Below are 27,929 nucleotides of genomic sequence, written 5' to 3' on the forward strand. Positions count from 1 at the left end.
CTGCTGGGCATCCACACTCTTCCTTACCTTCTCCTCAGGAGAGTGATTAATTATATAATGGGTGCAGGACGGGGTTCTATGGCTGCTGTGTCAGTTCTGTAGATGTGTTTCCAAAAAGACTGACACCTGAATCTTGCGTATGCAGGCAAGATCCCTACAGCAAAACTATATGAAGCAAAGCTTATCTTAAATGACAAGAAAAACAAAATTATGCATTCAGCATCAATAATATAAAAAAACTAAACAAAAAAAAAACTAGAAGATGTTTGATAGACCAACGATAATGCAGAAGGAACAGAAGCCTTTTTATTGGTCTGAGACAAACAACAGATTTGACCTTGGCTCTCTATGCATGTCAACATGTAGAGAGGAAAAAACAAAAACAAAACCCCAAGAAATAAACGTACAGCTCGAATATTAGCACAGACACAGTCAAATAAAGATAAAATTGGAGAGGAAGATGAACTATGTGGTAGTGGAAGAAACTGCTACACTGAATGTGGTTTTTAATGCCCCATTTACATCTGGCATTAACAGACGATCGATATCTGCTTAAGGAAAAACACATGTTGAAATGGCAGCACACCAATTTACACATTTAAGGCCGTTTAAGTTTGTTGGGGAGGAACCGGTGGCTGTAGCGACAGAAGACACACCCAGGACTTCAAGTACAATTTCTGGGAAATCAGTAACCCCTCTGATTAATGTGCAGATTTAATAATCCAAAAATCTAACCAGATGATCTTTTTCCTCTATATGAAGCATCTGTAATGGAAGTATGAAGTTTTGGATTGCAGACTGGAGAGCTGCCTGAATGAGTGCAAAGGCAGGAGGTAAAGGTGACAGCAGCAGCTATCAGCTTCTACAGCGCCAAGCCTGACCCCGCTGCTCAGAGGCAATCCGGTTTAAAAAGCTGTTACCTTGAGAGCCTGCAGTCTGGCCTGCTCCTCCTCCAGGGCCTGCTGCTTCTCCTTCTCATCCATGCGGCTGAAGGACATGCCGGTGGAGGAGAGAGACGAGACGGCGCTGGACAGGGTGGACGCTCTGCAGCATGGCAGGAACAGAGGGACACTCTTCAGAACAGAGCTTCATATTTCCTCACAGGAGCTGATTTTAGAAATGTACTTCGGAAAATATGCATTGTGCGGGGGGGGGGGGGCATGTGTTTCGCAAAAAACTGATGCTACTGGCAGGCAGTTAAGATGTCTACCTGGTGTCTGCGTTCAGTTCCTTGGTCTTCTTGCCCTCCAGAGAGGCCAGGTGCTGCTCTAAAGCCTCAAGGAGGCTGCTGGGAGCCTGAGAGGGAGACGAATATGAAGGAAGGGGGAAAGAAAAGAGGAGGAAAATCAATTTTAATTTCAACTTTTTCATAATCGCACTCGATTCCTTTCTTTCTCATATGCACAGACACGCACTCACGCTCACAAACACAGCACCCAGAGTTATTCGGTCTCTCAGGAAGGTAACAGAGTGCATCAGGTTCCAAGAATAGCCATGGCAACATGCAGCAAACACTCGCACTGTTAGCGGGGGACTCAAAAGAAGAGAGACAGAGGAGGGATAGAGGGAGGGAGCGAGAGAACAAAGGAGGAGGTTTGAAAAACAAAGAGCAAGGAAAAAGGTGGATTGTGGAGGGAAAGGTCGCGCTGTTTCTTCTCCTGGCTCCACATGAGCAAAGGGCGATCATTTCTGTGGTTTCTTTCATTCTTTCCATTCAGCTTCCCTTTGCTGTGTTTTAGCCTTTTTGCCCCCCCCCCCCCAAAACCCCAATCCCTTTCTAACACTGAGACATCCCGTCATCTTTACACAATGAGTGCCAGGCTGTACCCTGTACATCTAACCTGTCAGGACACCTTAGCGGTGGTTTTACTGAACCAATTTCTTCCACTTGGGAAGAAGATTAGAGATTATACTCTGATCTTTTTACCTTTTCTTATTTACTTAACCAGGGAAAAAAAGAGGCCAAGAGTCTCTGAAATATGCCTCGTCGGAGGATGACATAAGGAAGTATCATTAAATTGGAGTTCAGAATTTCTGGAGTACAAGTTAACAAGCAGGTTACTTGGGGATTGTTGCTACGCTACTAAAGAAAACAACAATTCAGCTGCGAATGCGAGTTGAGCTCCGATTGTTCACATTGCACAACACAGCGTCTTCAGTGCTTGTTAGAAGCCTCATTAATGCTAAAAAAAAAAAAAAAAACAAAACGAGAGAAACGGGAGGGCGAAAGACAGCCAGACAGCTGCATTATTACACACATCTACAAGTTTAACACACAGGAGAGAAATTAAAAAGAAAGAAATAAAGACAGCTCTGCTCTGCTCGGCTCTTTCCTGACTGAGGAGAGAGTGAGAGGAAATTCTTCCACTGTGAAAATATGACAACGTCATGTCTGTCTCTCCGTCCACAAGAATGCTGTCAGTAGCACTGCAGACATGCGTGTGCGTGCGCACACACACACACACACACACACACACACACACTTGGGAGTGTTTTGGCTTCTGGGTCCTTAGTGGCTGGCTGGAAAGTGGGCTCTTGCCAAACTGTTGACTGGTTGTTAAAGAAACAGCGCCTTGCAGGGGAGTCAGAGACCCCTATTTGACTGTCAGCGGGTCTGAATGGGCGGAAAGAAGACCTGATGCATGCCCGGTCAATATTAGCTCTGACGCACACAAGCACACACTCAGTGGGTCTGCGTTTCCTCATCTACTGACTGCCGTATCTCTCGTCTAGATGATATTTAGTGTGAGCTTTAACTTTGGAAGAGAGAGAGGAGAGAGGGAGAAAAGAAGTCATCACAGAAATAGAGATAGAGCCCGCCCCCCTCTTTTTCCTTTCTCAGGTTTCCATTTTTTTTTCTCTCTCTCTCTCTTTCTGTCTTTTTCTAAAACAATTACACGGTCAGCTCCGGTCAGTCGCTACTAAAGCACCTCCACCATGCATGTTGAGGCAACAACGTCGTGCATGACAAATATGAAATAAACAACATCCACAGAGGAGATGGAATTTAAATGAGTGAGTCCAAAGCCGGAGCAGGGATTCTTTCATGCAGATGAAGACAGAGGGGCGGAGGGGTGAAGCCTCATTTTCTATTCATGAGGTTTCATGCCCTTTTGCTTGTCGTGTCAGAGCTCGGTGTGTGTGTGTGTGTTTTTGTGTGCTACAAGCAAGCCACCTGAGGCCAGCACACACGTATTGTACTGAGTCGACACCAAATCGACAACAAAACAAAACAAAGAAAGAAAAAGAAGCATGCTGCGAGTATATAAGGTCCAAGTGTGCATGATTACACACACACACATAGGTGAGAGAGTGTGATGTTCATGCAGGAGGCTTGTTGAGGGGGGTGGGGTTGGAGCAGGTTGAAGGGGGAAGCAGTTACAGTATGCAACCCACCACCTACAATGTATGATCCTTTTGTTTTCTGCGTCAGAGGAGGAAGAAGAAAAGAAAAAAGGGGGGAAAAAAACAAAAAGACGTCTATTTAACGGCCGTGAGTGAACAAGAGCAGTTTCTATGCGACACAGTCGATCCATATGCTGTGAATGACCAAGGTTACGTTCCTCTGTAAAACCAAACATCTGTGTGCAAGGGATGTTGACGGCTCCAAAAGATGCCAAATTCACAGCAGTAGCATGTGCCGAAGTGCCTGTGGTCCAAGCAAACCGTGAGCTAACTCATCACTATTTTAAGCGGCAATATTTTACAGCCTGGCGTGCATCTTCATCTTCTCTTAGGCTTTCCCATGAACAATTAGGAGGATAAAAACCACGCTTCAAGCAATTCTTCTGCATTCACAATTAGGTAGAAGCAAATTTATCCTTGACGATTAAAAAGAGAAAGGATTTAATTTATTCCCTTGTAGTGTTGCCACCTTGTTTTCAAGTATTTTGTTGTCGCAATTATCATTATTTTTCTGTGTAGATTCAAGGTCTGAGCTCATTATTCGCACTTGCTCAAGGCCTCAAAGATCTGCTTGACGAGAGCCGCATTGGGCCTGCCGAAGGCGAAGTGTTCAGGAGGGCCGACTTAACTTGCCTTAGCCCGTTGTTCGATCTATAAATGGGGCGTTTTATAGTGAAAGAGAGAGCCGGAGAGTTAAAAAAAAACATAAAATACAAACAAAAAATGAGAAATCAATCAGATCAGAAGAGAGCTGCCTAGATTTAAAGAGTAAGATCAGGTTAGACAAGACGGTTCTTTGAAATAAAAACGAGTGGATGAGTGTGAAGGGGAGTTAATAAGCAGAACTGGTGGAAAAGGGGGGAGGAGAGGGAGGCACACATATATGTTATGGATTAAATAAGGTGTGAAGGGAAAGCAGGAAAAGTGAAACCACATGTACTTGTTGAAGGAAAAGAGAGGAAAAGATGAGCTGTAAGAGAAAGAGAGAGTGGAGGGTGAGATGTACACTGACCTGTGAGAGATCTGGGATGTCACCCTGATCTATTCCAACTTGCTGTCATCAAAAACAAACAAATGAACAAAATAAAAATAAAAATTTAAATAAAAAGGGGAGGGGGGGAGAAAAGAAGGTGGGGTAAAATGGAGAATAAAAAAAATAATAAAGAGGGGTTCATTTGAAGGAAAAATAAAAAAAAAAGAAAAGATGAGAAAAGAAAAAACAAAAACAAGGGAATCGTTACTTCATGCAGTGACAGTGTCAACATAAACGACAACAGAAATAAACAAGAAAAAGTTGTCCACATCTGGATTGGCCGATGAAGCAAACCGATCCCAACAATGAATGACAATGACGACTGCACAGTGATAAATATGCCTGACCAATGAGGGAGAGAGCTGGCGTGAACGACTCATGACTGATGATGTGACAACAAACACATTCATATAAAAAGGACGGCTACGTCAAACTCATACGTCAATCAAACTGACTCATAACTGAGACAGATCACATTTGTGGAAACATGTCGACTTTGTTAGACACAGATTAAGAACATTAGGTATTATCCTTCTAATATAAAAACAATAAACCTTTATAGTCAGATTCATTAGCAGAAAATGTAAGTCCCCGTTGATAAAAGTGAGTTCCTGACACTTTAAAGGTGCTTTTAATGCCACCTGGCTCCCGCTTTGATGTTTTGAGGTCAAGATTACCTCCAGGTACATACGGTTCAATTTTAAACAGATTGAAACACTAATTACTTAAGTGATCAATAATCATTAGTTCATTACCATTAAATGCACAAACAGAAGGAGACAGATAATTCCAGTTTATTCATGTTATGCATCTGGCTTTTTCTTTATTTGACGACCATTATTTTTAGTTATATCTGTAATACAGATCACCCACTTAATTATCCCGGAAGCTCCTCAAAACCTAATTATAGAAAGACAAAGAAATTTAATTGGGAGCGTTTATTTGAATGTACATTAATGTAAAGAGTGCAAATCATTGGTGTAGTCTAGATACAATTGTGGGGGTGTGCTGTTTTGAATCCGCAGAAACAAAGGAGAGAGGGAAGGAAGACGAAAGAGGTACGATCTGCGGGCACGGGGCGAAGGAGAAACACACGAGTATCCATCTTTGTCAGGGGAGAAGAAAGGATTAGATGGAGGAGTGTGGGAGCAGGAGGAGAGGGAGCTAACAAAGCGCCTAACCACATCCTCCATCTTAGGGTTACTTTGGGGATGTGTGTGTGTGTCTGTAAAGCCAATGTGGGGCAGTGAGGCTAATTCAGGTACTCCTGCCTGCACACAGTACTGTAGGTGAAGGATCACGTTGTAAACAGGGACGCCACATTCTAAGTTGTTTTTGTGAATGTACGTAAATTTATCAGGACAGGAAGGAGAAGAAAATATCAGATAAAGGGAACATCTTAACCAGGAGTTGCTCTTCTGAGAAAATAAAACATCATCTTTAGGGGAAAACTGACAAAAAATAGACACACCTCTGTGTGTGTGTGTGTGTGTGTGTGTGTGCACGTACCTCAGCCACTTTGAGAAACTCTGACAGCTTTGTCATCCTGTAAAGAAATTTCTTGTAGATGTCCAGAGCATCTTTACACTGGTTCTTCTTCATGTCAAAGTATTTCTCTACAGAGGCACAGAAAGTAGGAGGAGGAGGATAAATGAAGATTGAAAAGGGGAAAAAGAAGGAAAGGAAGCGAGGAGGCAGCAACAATCAGTGTGTGATTGAGCAGAGAAACAGGAGCACTTAGTTATTACATGACAGCTTGTCAAAATCTACTACTGCTGCCGTGACAACCAGGCTGTGTGCACATATGTTAGTGTGTGTTTCTGTTGTGTGTGTCTATATATAACACAAAGCAAACGGCAGCTACACTTTCTGACACATCTAGGAGAGAGTATCAACTGACCGACTGTAGGTTATCTTTACAACGGGAGTGTTTGTGTGTCCATATGTGTGTGTGCGTGTGAGTGTTACCCAAAAGGTTGATGACCCCTTCATTGTAAGCAGCAAACAGCCTTATGGAGTCTTTGAAGAGCAGCATGAAAGCTGAGTTGATCACCCCGTTGGTCAGCTCATTAGGGTTGGCCTGGAAAGGAGAGACGGAAACAGCAACATCTCTATCACAGCTCTCCGAAGCTTTTCACAGATAAAAAAAAACATCTCTTTCAAATATCCTCAAACATCTTTCTCCCTGTTGGTATGAAGCAAACACATCACTACACATCGAGCAACTGTCAATTTAGTTCAGGTGGAGGGAGGGGAAAAAAAAAAAAAAACAAACACACAAAACACGCATGCACAAACTTGCATCCGCACACAGGCAGACTCTGAGAAGTGCACACACACACACACACACACACACGGAGTGTGTACTGCAAACTTCATCCATTTCTATCGCTCTTTGAAGCTCGTGGACACAAACCACAATGCACCCACCAATTTCAGTAAATCCCCACCCAATACCCTTCTCCCCTCTGTATGCTCACACAGACAGGGACACACACACACACACACAAACAAACACAAAAACGCAGGCATGAAATCTGTTACCATACTATGCTTCTTAGGCTCAAACTTTGCAATCTGTTGTTTCCATTAACATTTTGATAGGAAACTGAATCAACCACAACCTCTGACAACAAGCATGCATAATGGCACATACACAAAAATTTTAAAAAAGACACACACACACGCTTCGTACCTGGAAATCCAGTAGCGCATCCAGCTGGTTCTGAATGATGGGCAGAGTCTTGATCAGCTTCTCCGTGTTCATGGTACGCATCACTCCGTCAATCCTAACAACATGGGAAAACAAACAAACAAACCAAAAAAAAAAAAAAAAAAAAACGCACATCAGAACAACTTGCTTCCTCAAATTCTTATGCAAATCTCGATGCACACAGACTCAAAAGTGGAATGACGAAATCATGAGAAACTATAGGAGAGGGACGGGGAAGAAAAAAGCAACTATCGCTCTGCATAAAACATTAACTCAGTTATGCAAAAGTCTTTACATCTACTTGAGGTGACTGAAACTAACTTTTCAATACAACTAACTTTCCAATACATTATGCAACAGGACCAAAGTTATTCCACAACAGTTCCATCTTCTGAAATTGAAATGATTTTCACAACTCAACCTCCAGAAATGATGAACCCACTGTTGCTTTCATACATAAAGTATTTTTTGACTTTAGAAGATGCTTTTAAATACGACAAAGTGCTTGTATCTTATGCTAAGCTAAGATAATGTAATCAATTGCTGGCTGTAGCTCCATGTTTACCAAACGGGCATGAGGGCGGCAGTGATTCTCTTTTTGGCGAGAAAGTAAATTTCCCATAACTTTTCCTTTAAACTACCAAGTGCGTTTCTTTCCTCTCACACATGGCCCAGACTAGCTGACATTAAAGAAGTGTAACAACTTGCATAACGCCAAGTTCACATCTTCAAAGGCTATCCTCTTCATGAATAAGTTATAAATCAAAATAATCTCTGTTGTCTACAGCATCTCTACACGATACTCATACTAATAGATGTTGTGTGTTGGCATCTAGCTAAAAGATTTTGCAAGAGGAAAACAACAAAAACATTCAGTTCTGTTTTTGTCTGTTGCTGTTCTCGCGCCGTTGTACTGAGATCTAAACGCGTCTCCTGGTGTGCAAAGGGATGAGTGTGAAATGATGAGTGATGAGTGGTTTAACGCGTTGTGAGACCTCGCTTACCCCCGCTTCATCTTGGTGAAATCTACAGCCACCAGTCTGTAGGACATGGCCTTCTCATTCAGGTAACGGCTGTATCGTCTGATGAAGGTTGACATGTCGTAACCTGGGAGGGAACGGAGAGTGTGTTAAGCCAGAGAGCTACAAATATGTCCTTCCAATTGGAACATAAACTGTCTTTTTTATGTACATTATGCTACATACTGGCACTGCATCAGATGCATTTCAATCAGGTAATCAACCAAAGCACTGATTCTGACTTCTAAGGCTCCTCCTGATTGTCTGAAAGTGTCTGTTTCTCTGCTATCAGAGGCAAATCCTGCCCATCTGGTTCTTCATAAACAGATTAAAATCAAATGAAAATGCTGTGGATCATCTTCAAAGGGCTATTAAAGAGTAAAACGTCAAGGAATATGTGTGCAATTTACCTTGCAGAGCTCCCTTATCCAGAAAGTTGTTCAGGTTGAACAGAGTGTTTCTGGAGGCCAGATACTGGATGAAACGCTGAGATGAAGAAAGACAAAGGAAAAGGTTTTTATTATAATGCTGATCCAAAATTAAACGCAAAGCAGCTGTACATTCATAAAATCCATCATAAAATCATAACCACAGTCCTCACTAATTTGCTACCAGATCTTCCTGCCGAAAAATCTGTGACTTCAAATTTGATTTGTGATTTATTTGTTGTTTTTCCAGTTTCTTTACTCCTCCAGAGATTTGTTGCGTTTTGGTAAGGGGATTTAATTGGATCTCAGAATGTTTAGTTTTACGCCGGTGTCTAACTTCGGAGTTGTTAATTTGAGTCTTGGCTGCCTGGAAGACGATGGGTGGTGAGGAAGCAATGACAGAACAACACAACATCTTTTCCCTAAATATCACTGTGACACAATTACAGCAGTGCAGGTAATTATAGGGAACATAAAAGCTGGTGTAAATGTGTGTAACATTGTTAAAGGTGAAGCTTAATAGTGATGAAAAGATGCGTCCTGAGACTTGGAGCTGAATTCTTTACATGCTGCTGTTCTGCTGCTATAATTTTAAATAATGAATGTTTTCAGTTTGACTTAAAAGCAAAGCGAGCTTAAAGAGGAATTTGGTCACCAAACAAAGTGAGGTCAGATCACCAAAGTCAGTGGGATTCATCCTCTGGGGAACATAAATGTCCATGCTAATTTACATAAACTGATCCATCCTGTCAGTGTGGTGGTGTTGGTGGTGGGCACCATCCAACCAACAAAGGCCGTATGACTTATTTGAAAAATAACGGATGCACACATTCACTATCTGACAGATGGTAATAGCTTGTGCTCATTAGCCAGCAGCTAACAGGGAGGGCCAATATGATTCATCGCTGAAGTCCAGTCAGTTAAGTCTCTATTGAAATGCAGCACATGGACATCTCAGCCGTGACTCAAACGTTTAATCCCACAAGATTTTGCAAAGACGCTGTGAAGATTACGAAACAGTTGTATGTTCTTGAAAACTGCCTTGCTGCTGTTTGTTTCACTTCGCTTTCTTGTGGCGGGTCAGCAGAGGACAGCTACCACATAAGAGTCAGTGGGGATTCGGTTTCTAGCTCTAAAAGACAAGCAACACCTGCCATATCACGGCCACCCCTGCTGCTTTATGTGGTTTAACCGCTGCCGTTTGTGTGACCTTAAGGCCCAGGGCCATCTACGTTTAAAAATTAACTTTCCTCCTGCTGTTTTTTTGTCGAGTCATTTATCAGGACTCCTTCTGAGTAGCTCACACAGAACCAGAGAAGCCAGGACAAATGGCAAGAGGAAGCCGTCAGAGAAAAATTAATTAACCTTTGGGAAATAGCAGAAGATTGGCAGCACAATATTATACATTATTATGCAATAACCCTTTGAAAATGTTAATGAGATCAAATCTGAAGCTGAGACTTAGAGTCCAGATAGTGGGTGAAAAATGTCATCATTATCATTCACGGGCTGACATCCCTGTTTATATTTGGAGATTTTTTTTTCGAAAGCTGTGTAACTGCACAGAAACTTGATCCCTCTATTACCTTAACGTCCTACTCTCACAGACGAGGTACTTGTTTGTTTTGACAAATCTGAAGTTGCTGAGCAGGTGCTGAAAGCTTTTTACATCCAATTTTCCTGTGAAGGTTTTGTCTGCTCTATTTTCCAGCACTACCTTGCATCATGTGTGCACATTAAAACTCCCAAAGAACCTCTCTCTTTTACTGTCGGCCACCGAGCTCCTATAGGATTTTTTCTCATCCATTTTGCTTCGCTTCAGAGCACCCCAGTGCTAAGATATTAATGATGCGGCGAGCTTTACTTATTCCCTTTCTCAAGCCAAGAAATTCTTTTGGCCGGAGCTGGAGATCTGGGGCCTATTCAGACCTCAGGGAGGACTACGGTCCCTGAGCAAAGTGCTGGTAGCTTTTCAATATTTCCAACAACCCATCTTCATCTGTCTACAGAGATGGACGTACAGCAAGTAGCATTACAGACTTATACTGCAAACAGAATTAAACTGCAGACAAAGATTAGTGAGGCAGCGTGGGTGAATCAGTCTGCCGCTGCAGGTGTGAGACGTCAACATGAGCTGTTTATAACCACCTTTAAATTGTAAGTCTGCAATTACTTTAAAATGTACATGCACCTGAAGGATGTACCCAACCTTGAGCCTCCTACGTAACAGAAAAATTATTCATTATGTAACGCCAGATGTATTATTTTGTTTGTTAACCTCATTCAAATGGAGCTTCAGCACATGTTTCACATTTTTCAAGCACTTTCATGGCATGTGCTCTTCTGACATATGTTATTTGCTGAGCTGTGGGAGAAGTTATGAAACAGGTTAGCTTTCCTTTATTGGTCAAATGATCCTGCAGTGTGCTGCTACTCACTTTTGGTATTTTACTTTCTGGAACTGTTGAGCTGCATGTTTATGTATCGCAGTTCTAGTCATGTGTAAAATCTCATTTTATGGTTTAAATATAAGCGGCTGAGTACTAGCTTAAATTTAAAAGTAGAGCTACTGTAATATTTCAGTCCTGCGGGTCTTTTGTTAGCTGTAGTGTGTTTTAGTGAATTCATGGTCATGAAGAAGTTTCTAGTTTATATTTACCTGCATGAATAAAATACTGTTGCTGAGCCAAATTGTCAGGGAGGTTACAGACATGATGGGAACTCTGGACTGGCAAGAGCTGACAATTCAGCTCTAAAGGCTGAATCGTCCTTTGCAAATGTCTCTGCTATCTTGTCTTCCCCACATCGCTCGATAACAGAGTGCAGAGGGAGAAGTCTTGGCCACCGTCTGCCCTTTTGGGAACTCCCAAAAGCATCTTAACGTTAAGGCTGTCTCTGTCCGGCTGACTTAAAATGATCTGAGATTTGCCCGTTTGCCAATTCCCAATCTGGCAGCGAACCAACCCTCACTGGCTGGTTGGAGCATCTAAGAAATGTGTGTATGTGTGTGTCTGAGAGCACAAATATGCTTGCGGGCATGTGTGTTGGATGCAGCTGCGCTGACATATTTCCAGGGCTCTGGGACTGTTTAAAAAGGCATAAAGAATTAGATTTTGTTCTTGTCTCCCCCCCCCCCTCCCCTTTTTTTTTTTGATGCATACTTATGCTCTAGGGACAAAACTGTGGGATTTCATCCTACAATCTTGGGACATAAAATTCCCCACGAAAGCTAAGCATTGATTTTAAGGATTGAAGTTTTAGAGTGATTACAATTGAGACCACGTTACATTTGAAATAAGGGGCCGGGTGCAGTTATGGTAGTTTCATAGTGAGCCCCCAGGAAATGAATGTAAGTAGGACAGCAACTCCTGCAGTAATGGAATACAATAAGTTCAGGACATTGTTGTTGACTGATTTAATTTTCAATTTATCTACTCCCTTTTTTTCCTCTGATTAATTAGTTTAGAAAATGTCAAACAAATCCAGTCTTTGGAGCCTATAGTTATGACTTCAGAAGAAATATTCAACCGCAAATAAAAACAGAAAATCCTCACAGTGAAGAGGCATTTAGCCTTGCTAACAGCGTGGCTTTAATCCAGTTGGGTCTGGACTGAAATATCTTAATGATTGGATGGATTTCAATGGGACTTGGCAAAAATGAATTGATAAATTCCTGCAGTTTTTCTGTCAATCAACTAATTAAGTCTCCACTAGTTTCAAAGTCGGAAGGAGAACGAGTGGAGAGCTGAGATAAGCGTGATATCCTCCATGTCGAAATAAACCAAGGTTGAGACAGAAACTTTGACAAGATGGCCACAGATAAAGAGGAAAAGAGAGGGAGAGACAGCGACAAACAACAAGGGCATAAACTTCATATGCTTGTTTTTCTATCTCTCTTCTCGTGCGCCGGCTGCTCTCGTCCTCATCAAAAGTCCATCTGATGAGAGTCTGAGTTTCTCCCGCAGCCTCAAACACAGAGGCGGAGACAGAGAGAACCCACACAAAACGCATGGATGTAGTTAAAAAGGAGAAAATCTATAAAGGGGCAAAAACACTCGCCGCAGAGCCGAGAGAAGGAGAGACAGAGAGGGGGAATCTGAAACCCGCTGAGCTCCAGAGTATTCGTTGGGGACATTCCAGGAAAAGAGAGCAGATTCAAATTTTTGAGAAAAGGTGTAAGAATAGAGAGGAGGGAAAAAACTAAAAGGTGGGGGGGGGTGGGTGAAAAGATGTACAGAAATTGAGAGGGGAGACGAAGGGGGGGGGGGGGGCTGGGGGGGTTGAGACAGAGAAGCAGGTCGACTCGGCTTGTCAAATACTTCAGGTTCGCATATCGGAGAACAACCTCATGTATTATTGAAACATTTAGATGCTGGCTGCTCCTCGACACTGAAACAGAGCTATATGTAGAGCTACCAGCATCGGGCCTTCCTCCTCCACGGCTCCCCACCACATCTTCCTCTCAGGTGTGCAACTTGTGGTGGTTTCCGTAGTAACCAAACACCACGGCCTCTGGACTGACCTAAAGCAGTTGGGTTTTGTTTCTTCCTCATTATTATTATCATCATGTCGAGGATGAGCTGAGGCTTCAACAGAATTTCAAACTGAGTCCAGCTCAATTACAACAACAACAACGAAAGAGTCATTGCTTGGAAATTAAATGACCAATTAAAACATGACACGTGGCTGTTCATTACATCGAGTGATTTGTTTTTTTTCTTATTCTTTGTTTTTCTCGCTCACACTGGGATGCCAAATTTGGGTGAAGCTGACCAAATGTACGTGGTTAGCCTTGTCCATATACTTTTGGTCAAGTGCTATTTTTATTGGTTCACTCTAGCAGGGCCGTTTGGTTCCAGTTGAGATAAAGAAAAAGTGCAGGATTAAAAAAGGCTGGTCCGGCAGTAGATTAACGCCCATGGGTTTGGAACTGCATGTTCAACAATTTCGTATTGAAAGTTCAGGTTGCTGTTGTGACATAAATGTGTCCATTTACTTTTGGCCACATCATGCACATTATCCAAAAAAAAAAAAAAAGACAGCGCACTTTAGGGAGAAGTTCAAACACACTTTACGTTCCCAACTCTGCACTTTTGACTTGATATAGTTGACATGCCTCCGCCATCAGAGAGACATCTTTGGATAGCTGCCTTATTAAAAATGAAATCCCTACTTCTCTCACTTTTCATTTTCCTACCCACAGGAGGCAATGAAGGCTGAAATTTAAACTGCCTCCAAAACCAGAATAATGCGTCCACAGAAAGGCAGTGCTCACAGACTTCAGATGTTTTTTTTTTCATCTCTCCTCCCTTTGGCATAGAGCGGGGGAAAAAATAAATAAAAAATAAATAAATCACAAACCAGCCTGGTTGGTACACACGAGCCCTGCTTATTGACGTCACATTACATGATATCGGGGAAGTTGAAACAGTTACCACTCAGTCCTCTTTGGACCTGCCAGTGTGTACACAGAGCCTATGAACAACAACGTCTTCTAGAAGCAGATGAATTATTGATCCTGGCAGTGAGATTCTCTGTTGGCTTTCACAGACTGCACAAATAGCTGTAAGCTATTTGGGATTCACTGTCTTGCTCAAGGACACTACAACAAGGAATATATTTACAGGGGAATAAATAAGGGTTAATTAGGTCTAGTTATCTCCAAACGGGGGAAGTCCAGGTGTCCACGGGGGAATTTATTTTCGTCTGCTCTGCTCGGCTCTACTTTTCCCCAAACCGAACATGCACAAAATCGTCAGAACTGACTGGAAACCGAGTTGCACTGAAAGGTGATGACTCACACAAGAAGAATGAGTCGTGATCAGGCTGTGTTGAATGAAAGCAGCTCTTATGCAAGCAGTGAAACACACACACACACACACACACGGGGAAACAGACGTGTGGATGCATACACACACGTGTGAGCTGACAAACTGCACCCCCCCACTTTTTTCCTGCCTCCCTCTCCACCTACTATTCCTCCGTCTTACGTCGTGTTCCTCCTCCTCTTACGCAATCGGCCATTAAAGCCCTGAATCCAATCTGAGTGTGGAGGAAACGAAGTCACAGAGACACTTGGTGGGAGCTGGGAATATGGGATTAAAGAAATGCGTCTACTTTTGAACATTTGCAAGTGTGCATCCAGGTTTGGCAGTGCTGTAGTGTGTGTGTGTGTGTGTGTGAGCATGTGCCTACAAGGTGACAAGGCTAATAGTGTGTGGGCCCCTGCTCTCAGGGGAGCCGTTGTCTTGCTGGTAGATGAGCTTGCCTGCGAGGTCAATGATTTAGCCAAGTAACATGAGTCATCATTCGAAACACAAACACGCACAAAAGGTGTTTTCTCTCGCCAACGCTCTGGTCATCATCGCCATCACTCGTACACAAGTGCGAGTGCAAACACTGATCAACAATCCAGCGTGAGAATAATCGTGCAGCTAAAGGAATTCAGTTTTGGTCTTTTAATGACAGAGCAGCTGTGAAGTACAAGTCGTTTCAGGGTGTTTAAATTTAAAGACATGAGTTTTATGGATAGTTAGTGTTGGGTTACTGGTAGTTTACAGCACTTCCAAACGCTGATTGGAAATGAAACAGAGTCCTTAATAGGATTACTGGTGCAGGAAAACAACTGCATTTTTGCCAGAAGGCAAAAGTCAAAAAGGATAAACTTTTTATCCACACATGAAAAGCTGAAGTCAAGAACCAAGGAGGATCTCAGTTGGACAAATTTAAACCTGAACTACTTCTGTGTGTTCAGCCAAAGCTCAAGCTTATGATTGTGCTTCAAGTTGTATAAATATGATAAAATACAATTTCTTTTCAAATTCTGGGGATGAATTTGTTCTGCGACTTTGATGCAGTGTTTGACTCCCAGCTTCGGCTCCAGGAGCGTTCTCCAGCTCCACTTTGTGCAATCTGTCTGGCTTTGTCTCCATAGAAACGCTAGCTGAGGCTCATGGGTATTGTGGTACAGTATGAAGAGCAATCCTCAAAAACAAACTGAAGACTCAATGCTGAAATTTCAAAAGTAATGTTGCTAGAATCCAAAACTTATGGCCAGGACATGAATATAATTTGTTGTAATTATCTGGGGGCGGTACATCATCCCTTTATTTATCCAAAACCAATCAAGTAAGCTTGACAGGTATTTGCTCAACCAATTGGAAACCAAATTCATAGATAATGCTTGTAAGCATACGGGTGTGAGTAATACAGAACCATTATGCTTCCAACATCTGATAAACATATTAAAGCCAAAAACTGTTTCCTCCACTCAATCTGGAATGCTGCATGTTAGTATATATAGTATATAAGGCAAACAATGTTAAATAATTTGTTCTTCATATATATCTATATCTATATAGATATATATATATCATTATCATTGAACTATATTCCCAAAGAGGAATCGAGTCTTTGATAAGAAAAGGAATTCCATGACTTATTTCTATCACTGGATCACTTTTAATCGAAGATTGAATGCAGTGAAACAGTTAATTGTAATGTTTTCGGTGCGAATGTGCTGTGCGGCGGTAGCAGAACTAATTACAGTCGCGCTAATTAAACCTGGCACTTGATGAGAGAGAGAGTGAGGAGAATGGAAAGAGTAGGAAAGGCTGCGCTTTTAAAGAGCAAGTGTTCAACCCAGAGCAAGCAGTGGACGAGTTGCTGTAAAAATAAGGTTACCGCAACGGCGAGATTAAAAATAAAGAAAGAAAGAAAAATGTGCACATGTGGACGTTTTTGAGGACCTGGAGCTTTGGCCGTTTCATGCAACATTGCGAGCAGCTGTACAGTTTGACCTCCAAACGCTGTCAGACCGCTGCTCTGTACCACATGTGTGAAAGACTTGGCTTCAACACAAACAAGAAACACACTTTAGCTCTGTTTCAATGGAAACATTTTTTCTTATTTTTGTGGTGCAAAACAGATAACTACCACGCTGTTCGGTACACAGCTACTGCTCCTAGTAAGTCGCTGTACCGGGGAGGGGTTCAATTACAAATCAAATCAGTAAGGTGTCAGAAGCATTCAAACCACCACCCCCCCCCAAAAAAAAATAAAAATAAAAATAAAAAAAAAACAGAAAGAGATGCAGACGTCTCTGAGTGGGGGAATCTCTATTGAGCTGATTGCACCCTGCAAGTTTCTGGATGACTGAGCCTGCTGAGCCCAGTAGGATGGCCACACACATACATACAAAAGAAAGAAACACACACACTTTACTTTCACCTATTGATCACACAGATGCAGCCAATTTACTGGAGTTGGAAAAACTTGTTTATCTCCCTGAAGGAGCAAAAGGAAGTGTGTGCTGTGCGATGAGTTTGTCAGCTCATCGTGGGTCACCCTGGAGTTTTTACTTTATAGATAAGATGTGTTGGTATCAAAGACAAGCAGGAGTCTGTCTGAAGTGCGCACACACACACACACACAGTTCAGGCACTGCAAACTCCGTCTCTACACAAATCAACTTTATGTTCGTTACGCCAGCAGCTGATAGGAAACACAAGTGTGGCATCTTTGTGTGTGTGTGTGTGTTTGTGTGTGTGCATTCAAGCTTGTCAGATTATCACAAGTGACCCCTATTAGAGTCAGGGTGACCCAAACCCACACATTCACACACATACACACAAATAACATCCTCCCTGTGCCTGCTCCCTTTGACTTAGTGCTTGAGTCAGCACTTTTCCCATTTTCCTTCTGTCTTTCATTTTCCCATTTTTTTTGTCCCACCCCTCCTTTTTTCTTTCCTCCCAGTCCGCCTGCTCGTGCCTAGTCAGACGTCTGTCTTTCATAATACCTCAGCTCACCCTGCCCTTGCTCGAATCTCTGCCTCCGTCTGTGTCCTCGCTCTCCCGGAGGAGCCGGGGCGAGCGTAGTGACGGGAGCGCTGCGGTGACGTCACTGAAACTAATGGGCCGTTTGCTATCTGGGACGCTGGTTGTGGTGGCGAGGTGGGCGACGCACAGTCTGACTTTACGCTGCCATAAACACTAACACACACACCTACACACGCATCTTACTGTTTGCTCCCTCCCCTATATCTCTTTCTCACACACACACACACACACACACACACACACACACACACACACACACACACACACACACACACACACACACACACACACACACACACACACACACACACACACACACACACACACACACACACACACACACACACACACACACACACACACACAGATAAAGGAAGGCAGCGTGTCCTGCTAACATCAGCACTTTCTCTGGTGTCCTCGACAGAGCGTCCCTCTCTCCTCTTATGTCCTTAATGACTCTCACACTATGTCTACTCTCCTCCTGCCTCACTCTCTCCCTCCTCCTCCTCCTCCCTTGCTCTCCCTTGCTCTCACTCTACCGTCTTTCTTTCCTTAAGTGCACTCCATCTATTCCTATATTCAGTTTTGATGTACAGAGTCTCGGCTCTGTCCTGATTCCCCACTCACTAAGGTGAAATCAATCAGGGTGTAATTTTCCCCCAATGACACAAACAACTGCTCTGTCCTGCAGAAGAAAGGATGATGGGTAGCATTTTTCAGCACTTGGCGTCCTTGAAAACAAACTCCCAAAAAGGATTTTGCAGGCTTGTGTTATACTGTACCTTGTGGTCTGGCAAATCTTTGGGCTGTGACATTCCTTCAAGTCACAGTACACTGAGGAAAAACAGAAAACTGGGGGCTATTAAAAAGGCTGTTCATCTTGGAAAATATTTCAGCGTGACAGGTTGGAGCTGCACAGGTTGGATTTTATGCTATGCTCAAATAGCAATTTATATAGCATTTATTCTCACAAAAAAAAAAAGGTGGTGGGAGAAATTACTGATTCTTCAAAATTATTGAAACATCAAAATTTTAGTTGAATTGTTGAGATGTATTAATTACTCTCTCAACTCTCGTTGCGGGTGAAAAATAATTAGCTTGTAAAACAAAAGTTTAATCAGCTTTACTAATGATGTAGCTTCAGGGTTTAAAATATAGAGCAGTCTAAGGTGGTCACTCAACCTTTTTGTTTCAATTTGGTCAAAGATTTCAGTTTTCCAATGAACTGAGACAACACCGTGTCATTCAGTGTCCAAAGTAAGTATCCTAATGATGTTGATCGCCCTCTTAAGTTAAAAGGGGCGATTAACATCTCTCGCTTCCCACAGAAAATCTCTATTAAATGGATTACTGACAAATCTGGTCCAGACATTTGTTCTCCCCTCAGGATGAACTGTAATAACTTTCAGCTCACACTGTCATTGGAACAAATCTCTAACTAGTTCAAACAATTAGTTGGCGAGTCCAAATAACAGCAAAGCTGATGACTCAGCCATCAGCCTCAGATGAAACATTTATTTACTGTTGGTCAATATTATGCTGCTAAACATGCAGCACGTTAAAGTAGCACAATGCTAAAGTGGAGCAGAACTGGACTACAGGCTGTATTGTATTGGTGAAGATTATTTTTGACGATGTTTTCTTTTTCTGCGACATATTTCGCCTCCCTATAGGAATAACTCTGAGTTGCTAATTTAATCTTCCCTGGATACACAGCACTCAGTCTCGCATGCATTCATTTTGTGAGTCATCTGTCAACAATTTACACATTATTTCAGCTATGCGATTTTATGTATAACAAAAAAAGTTCAATTTGATCAAGGTTCGAAAATACGCCTGTCGGGGAGAGTGGCATTTAATTTTATTTTGAAGATTTCATTTTGTGACTGCTGCACACAGAACAGCAGTTATTGGAGACCGAGCTAAACAGAGCATTAACTCTAAAATATTTCATTTCATAAAGTAAACCTGGGAAGAAGGCAGCGTTTGGTAGTCGGTGGCAGGAAATATTGGGAAAGGAGAGAAATTCAGGTGGATTAAATGCTGAGAGCTCATTTGAAGAGGAGGATTTAGCCTTTCAAAAATCGATTTTATAATAACTTTGACTTCTATTTCACCCCTTTTACCTCTTACTCGAACACACATTTCATGTACTGTCGCCCCCTCTACATCTTTGCTCCATTCTTCCAATTCCACAAACAGATACCTCCTCCTCTCTTCCGCTATCTTCGTGTAGCCTTGTTTGGGTCTTGAGTGATCAAAGTATCAAATGCTCCAAAGAGAAAGACCAGCGACCTCCCTGCAGGGGCAGGGAGACCAGCAGTGTGGCTGGGAGCGAAGCGGTGGAAAGCAGCTCTCCCAGCCATTGTTTTTTGTTTCCTGCTGGATTGTTTTTGGTACACATTGGCCTATGATACAAAGACTTGGAAGCAGGGGCTACATGCTGACAAATGATAAGAAACAAGACAATGGCAAGACAAGGAACTACCCCCCCCCCCCAAGAAGCTGTAGTGACATTAAAAGTTGAATTTAATGCGTTTGCCCGTCTGTGAAGTTCTGACTAGCACCTCGTCTGTGGGGGAATAGCAGGCCGCCAAAGGAAGAAACAATGAGCAGCAAATTTCAGATACTGATCCTGATGCTTCTTTGAGCTGTACTCTTAAAAGCGGCTTAGTACCAGCACAAAAGTAAAATCATGATCAAAGATATTGACCGACTCTTGATTGCTGGTAAGATTCAGAGTGTCGCCGGGGAGCGAGCCAGGATTGCTTCTTGGCAGGGGATGAAAAACTGGAGGTGAAGAATCGAATGACTATCAATACTGGCCTGTCAACTATCCTGCCCCCGCGCACAAGAAGTGCGCCATTACTCTAATCATGAACCTAAGCCCTTTAACAAATATGGAAGCTGAAGCAAAGATGAGATATTGAAACTTAATTCATCAGGTATTTGCTCTGAATGGTTAATTTCCGGTTTCGATTTGAAAGCCTGGGCTGAACAACAGCAGAATAAAATGGACTGCATTTATAAAAGGCTGTATTTTGCTGACATCCAGTCCAACTTACAGTGAATGCAACAGCAGACTAAATTTAAACATGCTCAGATGAAAAAAGTCTGCCGTTTTACATTCAGTTGGTGACGGTAGACATGCAGGAGAAGTAAAGCCAAACCGATGAAGCCTTCAACATTAACTAAACGCTTTCCAAGTCGAATGTGGTCACATGACATTAGTCAAGGTCTTGTACTTATTAGGATGCCTGAAAAGGCATTGACTTAATGAACTATCATCATTGATCATTGATTCTTACACCAGTATGATTGCTGTGTAAAACTATTCCTCTTTCCTTACCTGACAAATCTTTAATTCTCTCCCTATTCCTCTGCCTTTCCTCCCTTCTTCCTGCTTTTTGGCAGGAGTGCAACGAAAGTCCTATAAAAAGCTAAATGGCAGAGTCACAGGTCAGATGGCCCAGTGCTGCAGTTTCAGGATTTAGTGCAAACAAGTGATGTTACAGACTCTGCATCAGTTTAACAGACCTTTCAGACGCCTTTAGAGACTTAAAAAAACAAAAACAAAGACAGCCACAAATCAAGCAACAATTTGGACAACAGCACAGGGTTTTTGACTTTTATACTTCTGCACAGAAATTAAGTGACGTGAATGAGCTCATAACTTTTTCACTAAGTGATCATTTTACAAGTAAATATAGCCCAAATTACGGTCATTGTCTTTAATTTATGTGTTTGATGCATTTGTCAGTTGTGGTTGTAAATATATATATATTTATATAATGATAATAATAATCAGGATTTCAGCAGAAGTTTGGAAATAGTTCAAAAGTGACAGAAGCTTATCGTCCAGTCTTAATGGGTTACATTCAAATCACTATTTCATACTTATTATGCTGTTTGACAACAGAAACAGAGACGCATGTAAGTGAAAAATGAGTATGCAATTTAGCACCGAGAGTGGATGAGAAGAGAACAGATAAAGGGAGGAAACAGGCTGACGATAAACAGAAACATCTTATGATGCAGTCCAGACACATACGAGGTCTCGCTCTCCTGTATACCACTTCCTTCTATAATAGTCTGTACATAGTGATGTAATTTGGTTGAATCTGAAATTTTATTAACAAAAAAAAAAAAAGAAAAACAAAACAAAACAAAACATGTATTTAGTTTATTTTAGTTTAGTTCTTTTGGGCACAGTGACCCAAGAAAATAACGTTTCAGGGTGCTGATCATATCAGAGGTGGGCGAGACTGATGGACCAATATCTAATGTTTAATGTGACACGTGTCGCTTTTTCCAAGTCAACTCTGTGACTGCTTATATCCATCATGGCGCTGTCAAAGATTGCTGGCACCCACAATGAAATTTCATGACAAGCAGCACTTCAGAAGTCCTGTGCATGCTGATTTCACTGACCGTAACTGTTCTTTACTATCAGAGCACCGGTCAGGCCATCCTCAGTGCCACAGAGTCAGTCAGGGTGTTGATCTGAAAGGGAACGTACAGACTATTGACCCCAATTCTGTGGGTCTGTGGTTTCTAATTTTATGGCCAGATTTCTCTCAGCTCTGACTGTAATGGATGGGACGGCCGTGAGGGAGCAGGGACACCTGGCCGGCGAGCCTACGCCAGCACCGCCGTCCTGACAGGCCTGATGAATGCGTGCTGATGAGTACACACAGTTGTTCCTACTACAGCCCACAGCCTCGTTCAGTGAGGCAAGACCACAAATACAGTGCTGCAGTATAACGTGGGTGTGTTTTCTATTCAGACTTTTCAAATCACTGGACATTTCATGATTGATAATCACTAAACAGCATATTGATATTATAGCATTGCATTTGAAATGTCCATAGCTCTTAAATTAGTAGAATTCGTGCACTGTGTGGCTTAGCATTACTAACTAGAAAACCAAGATTACTGTATAGCACCATGCATCTTTTATAGCCCAAAGCTTTATTTATTTAATCTTCAGTAGGCCAATGTAAAGGAAAAAAAAAGTAAATAATATTGCTTCTGTTCTGAATGGAAAAAGATAAAAATATGCTGTTGAATACTTTGGATTGTAGACGATAAAATGATAGCGACGACACTATAAAGCCAACACATTCTCTGGTTCTGGTAAACAATTAAAAAATAATCTACCACAGCAGACAGGAACTTCAGGCAGAATGATCGGGATCTCTCAAGACCTCTATGAGCCGCTCGCTGCCACGGCAGAAATGAGGAATGAACACACTGCTGCAGTCACCGATAACAGATCAAAAAGGTTCAATCTGACAATGATGCCTCTGAGATAAATCAGGTTGCATCTTGGGAATACCACTTCCTGCTGCTCTGTGGTGACCCACTTAGCATGATCTGGGCATCAAAAAATGTTACGGGACTTTCCGCAGCTTGAGCAAACATTCAACATAGAGCCATCTAATGACCCGACTGTATCTGAGGTCTCAGCTTATGTAACAGCCTTATTATTAAACATTGCAGCTTATCTCTAAAGCATCTACCCCCCAACCAAAAAAAAAAAAAAAAAAAACCCCAAAAAACAGTAAAACTCAGCTTATTCCCTAAAGCAAAAACACAACGATGTCACACCCAGCTTTCCTCTATTCTGGGGAAGTTTAAGATTGACGCAAGAAACACGGAACCTACAAGAGGATGTTGCATACTATCAACACAAGTGATCCCAACTGAAAAAGGAAGTGATGCTTCTCTATTTCAAAGGAGATTGAAAGGAATGTGGCTCAGGGTGTGTCTGCATTTGGGTGTGTTTGTCTACAAGAAGAACCAGTAGTAGTATTTAATACCTTCATCCAAGCAAGAGCACTATCAGTACACAATATATACGACACATACAACAAATGTGTGCTTAATTGTGTTCTTTCATTGCAATTTGTTGCTATAGGGATAACAAATTTATGAAGAAGTTAATGAAAAACTGATTCAGTCTTAAGACTGAGTTGCTCTCTAAAAAGGATCTGTTCCAACAAACTTACATTTTTCTTATATCACATACACACTAAAACATTATAAAAAGAATCCCCATCAAAAGATACTGTGTCAAAACCAATCTCTGTCCAGCTAAAGGCAAACCACATGACCACTCACATGCACTGGGCATGAGCCAGTGTAAACAGGAAGCAGGCTGGCTACTCTGCTGTTGGCTTATTGGAGAAAATAATATGAACAAAAAAAAAAAAGCGACTGGAGCACTAAAATGCAATAATTAACTGCACAAGAGGACTTGTACTTAATTTTCCAGTGCCATTTTTAGCCGCTGTGGATGTGGCTTTAGAAACAGAAGATTGATACAACTCAGATGTTTGCGCAGTAAATATGATGTGGTTACAAGCGGCAGGCGATTTTTGCACAAAGAATAGAAAAGGGGGAAAAGCATACCAATTTGTTTAATGAAATGTTGGATAAGCAACGGGAACTCGCTGCAGTTTTATATTTACTGTTCAGATGTGAGACTGTTGTCTGTGGTACCTTCGCTGCAATAATTTTTTAATTTAACTATCAAACAATTCCTTTAAGTCAAAAAACAATAATGTACTTTCATCACCAGCTACTACCATTAAATATCTCAGGATCATGTGTGTTCATGTTCTGATCAAAGGACACATGTCCAAACAAAGCAAGTCACTCTGCTTTGTTTGTTGTATTCATAAAATATACATTAAATACTGCGCCAGTATAGTGAGCACCGAATTGTACAAAGCCACGTATCAAAGTGCATTCTCATGTAAAAACGTAGTGTTTCTGTATGTTTTTCAGGGACTGAGCTATGAATAAATGATAGTCTGCAAACCAGAGGATCAATGCAAACGCAAGCTATCATATTATGTTTGAAGAACAAAGTGCATTCTTCTTCTGGTCTGTTGGAAATGGATGAAAAATATATATATAAAAAAAATAAAAAAGACTACAACTCTGTCTGAATTAATCTCCCCTTTCCCTTTCAAAGCATACGCTGCAACTGTTGCATATAAATGGAGACATTTCTTTGACATGAGGTTTGATCAGACCTCTTCATGCAAAACAGCACAATGCCTGGCAAAAAAAGTTCACAATTATCAGAATCTTAAAACTTCCCCCAAAATAAAGACGGGACGGCTTGAATTTCAATTTCCAATTATTGTCTTTGAAAGTGTGCAAATCCATGGAGGGGCTGTGTTATTCTTCTAGCTTTTAACCATGTTTTTTTGTTAAGTTAATTTATTTGATTATTCATTTGCTTCTGTCCTTGTCCCCCCACATCTCGCTTCCAGCTCACACTGGGCTAATTAATTTCTCTGCGTTGCTCAGCTATTTTGATTATTCAGTCCACAAGTCCAATATGTACATCCGGAGCGCATGCACACACCGTTTGCATCCCATTTGCATTAGTCACTCTCCTGCCCCTTCCACCGCTGATCCTGCTGCTGATACGACCATGATTTCAATATCCAAATGTGCATGCATGTTTGTATTTATGTATGAGACGGTGTTGAGTAATAATACAACTTATTGACGCTGCCTCCACTAGCTGCCCCAGAGGACTTTCTGTTCTGCGTGAATGCTTGTGTGTACAAGCCTCCTACCTCGTTGCCGTACATCATGAGGTGGTGGGTGGTGATAAGGGCTTTGAAGACCACCACCCAGCTGGAGTTGGCTGTGCGCTCAAACAGCGTGTCTGCCAGCTGGGGAATGTTCACGTTCATCTCATTGGTGCAGTGAATCAGATCTGGAGGAGAAATAAAAAAAAAGACACACAAAGAAATTAAACCTGGAAAGGTTTGAAAACTCTGGTCGATGACAACAATAATTTGCTTTGAGCGCAGGTAAACACTAACACGCCGACACACCAAGGACAAACAAAACCAGCACACACAGATGAGCCACTTCCTCGAACTTTCATTCAGCAGCACTGCGTCCCTTTACTCCTCCACTAGGCTGGAGTTACAGTAGACAAGAGTATTTCTCTGACACTGTGTGCTATAGAAATGTTTACATTGATGCTTCTCTACAACTCCAACCCTGGATTAAGTGGAAAATGATGGATGGATGGATGGATGTATCCCATATTAACTTCCCTGTCCTCTTCATTTTAGCAAACAAAAAATGTGCAAATTTTAAGAGTTGGATCCAAATAAAATACACCTATGACAGCACAAGAAACACTAAAAAGGCAAAAATCTAAAACATGTAATTTACTTAATTAAATTACTATTCAGAAACTTTTTATGCTGTTATCATGAGAGACGTTTTCTTTGTGCTCGTCCTGTTTGTATAAGAATAATACTTCCCAGTGATGACCAGATGTTTCCCCCAACACATTAATGCAAACTAATAGAGCCATCGCGCTGCTGAATCTGTGAAATTACCTCATGACAAAGTAATGTACCTAAAACAGATGCGGCACATTTATTCTCACAACAGTGACTCATGGGAAACAAAAGTTGAATGTTTTCACATTCATCCTAAAACACATACAAGATATAAGATAGGACAGATCTTTTTTTTTTTTTCTTTTTAAATAACCACGGGTGTTATCGAGGTGTCAAGCCTTTGAACAACGAATAAGAAATTGGTTTAATTTACAGCAAGTCGACTTTATTTTGAAGGAGCCTGATACGATCTGACCAGATGCTAACAGCTCGTCCCCACCTCGCTGTTCTCAACCCCCCCGCCCCCCCGCCCCCCCTGGGGTGAGATTGATTTGACTCTCATTCAGGTCCCCAAGCTTATTATAAAGACTCGGTGTCTTCACTCACAACATGTAATGCACACAGTGATGCTCTCAAGCACAACCATCAATGCAGACACATGTGGTTTAATTGATCATTCACACCAGATATCAAGGTTTTGTTTTTTTTTTTTTTTTGGGAGGGGGGGCATTTGTTTAGTTTCTCTTGCATCCTCCATCCCTTCATTCCTTTACCTTTGCTTCCATCCCTGCTCTCTCTTTCTATTCACCTCATCTCTCGCCATCCTTTGTTCCTCACCGCAGGACATTATGAGCTGCCGGCTCTCACACCTGGTAACTACGGAAACAGCTTCTCATTAGACTACTGGAGGACTGTAGCGGGGGAGAGTCCCGTCGGGAGACTTCATCATCGTAATCAGATGCACGTGCACGCATGCATGAGCATGTGCGGGTTCACACATTCGCTCAATGGAAGCCACATCTTTGCTCTTTCTGTTACTCAAACTGTGCGTTTGCATGTGAGAGAGGTAATGAACACACAGTAATAAAATACATCTGACATCCAGTCTGGCATTGCACTCAACATGGCACCCCTCTCACACACAGACACACACAGACAGACACAGACACAGACACACACAGACACACACAGACACACACATACACACACATACACACACAGACACACACAGACACACACAGACACACACAGACACACACAGACACACCAGGTGTTGGGCTATTTAGTCGATACAAACGATTGTGGAGTAATGTAATACAAAAGTACATCAGAGCACAATACGTCCATTTAGCTGCAGTTAGGGGTGTGAATGACAACCAGCCAGAACAGCATTTAGCAGCTAAGAGAGTGTGTCTGGATTGCAGTTTTCAACACGCAGTGGCAGGAGGATCATTCCCGGGATTTTCACGTCTGTTGGGAAACGTTCCTGCCACATGAATGCATCAGCATGTTGAATGAGTACTTTCAGCAGCAGCGTTGCTCTGGCTGTTCGCCTCACCTCGTCTTTGGGCCTCTCTGCCTGTACCCCCCTGTCCTCTCCATTCCTCCTGCATCCATGAGCGATATTACTGACACTGATTAGAAACAATTAACGTCGCTGAACTGGAAACGGGGCATTAGCAGTGACTGGTGGCTGTGCAAATGAATCAGCTGCCTCGCCACCAGTTTGTTTCTCAGTCTATCCACTCCATCTCTTTTATTTTCCCACAGCCACCTTTTCCAGCTCTCTTTTTTCTGTCCATCTCACCCTCTTTTAACAGATCTCATGTTTTTTCATTAGGTCTGGAGGGGTGCAATACAGAGAGGTGAAGGAAGGGCTGATTAGGTCTGCGGGGACGAGTGCGCATGTATGCGAGTGACAATGTAAAGAGGCTACATGTGCTGACTTAATCAGACAGAGAGGAAAGTGTTAGATGCTACTGATCCTGGAAAAAGGGAAGGAGAAGAAATAGAGGCAAACATATGGCAGAGGAACGAGGTGGTTAGGGGTAAAGAGAAGGAGATGAAAAACTTAGAATAGAGGAAAGGAATAAGAGACAAATGAGGAGAGACATGCAAGGCACAAATGTTTCGGCATCCAGACAATATGCAGGAATCCACACACAGCTCAGCCTTTATCCTGAGATTGTCCAGACCACAAACAGGTCTGAGGATTTTTTTCTTCTTCTTTTCTAGCACACCCCAAGCAATAATTCTGACAACGAGAAAATACATGTGTTTTGACTTAACTTCGAGACGACGACTAACGCCTCATCATCCTGCACGT

General features: G+C 42.0%; 1 protein-coding gene across 1 annotated transcript in view; it reads right to left on the reverse strand.

Moving 5' to 3' along the window:
- The window catches only part of LOC115058466 (phosphatidylinositol-binding clathrin assembly protein), a 69,673-nt gene that overhangs the window by 24,612 nt on the left and 17,132 nt on the right, over positions 1–27,929 (reverse strand). Inside the window, exons 2-10 of the mRNA XM_029525799.1 lie at positions 25,037–25,179; positions 8,581–8,656; positions 8,156–8,258; positions 7,134–7,227; positions 6,407–6,518; positions 5,948–6,054; positions 4,418–4,459; positions 1,211–1,296; positions 921–1,044 (exon numbers count right to left, since the gene is read on the reverse strand). Coding sequence (XP_029381659.1) covers positions 921–1,044; positions 1,211–1,296; positions 4,418–4,459; positions 5,948–6,054; positions 6,407–6,518; positions 7,134–7,227; positions 8,156–8,258; positions 8,581–8,656; positions 25,037–25,179 — 887 coding nt within the window. The remainder of the gene's footprint in view (positions 1–920; positions 1,045–1,210; positions 1,297–4,417; positions 4,460–5,947; positions 6,055–6,406; positions 6,519–7,133; positions 7,228–8,155; positions 8,259–8,580; positions 8,657–25,036; positions 25,180–27,929) is intronic.

This window comes from Echeneis naucrates, chromosome 18 (genome assembly GCF_900963305.1).
Source record: "Echeneis naucrates chromosome 18, fEcheNa1.1, whole genome shotgun sequence".
Taxonomy (NCBI): Eukaryota; Metazoa; Chordata; class Actinopteri; order Carangiformes; family Echeneidae; genus Echeneis; species Echeneis naucrates.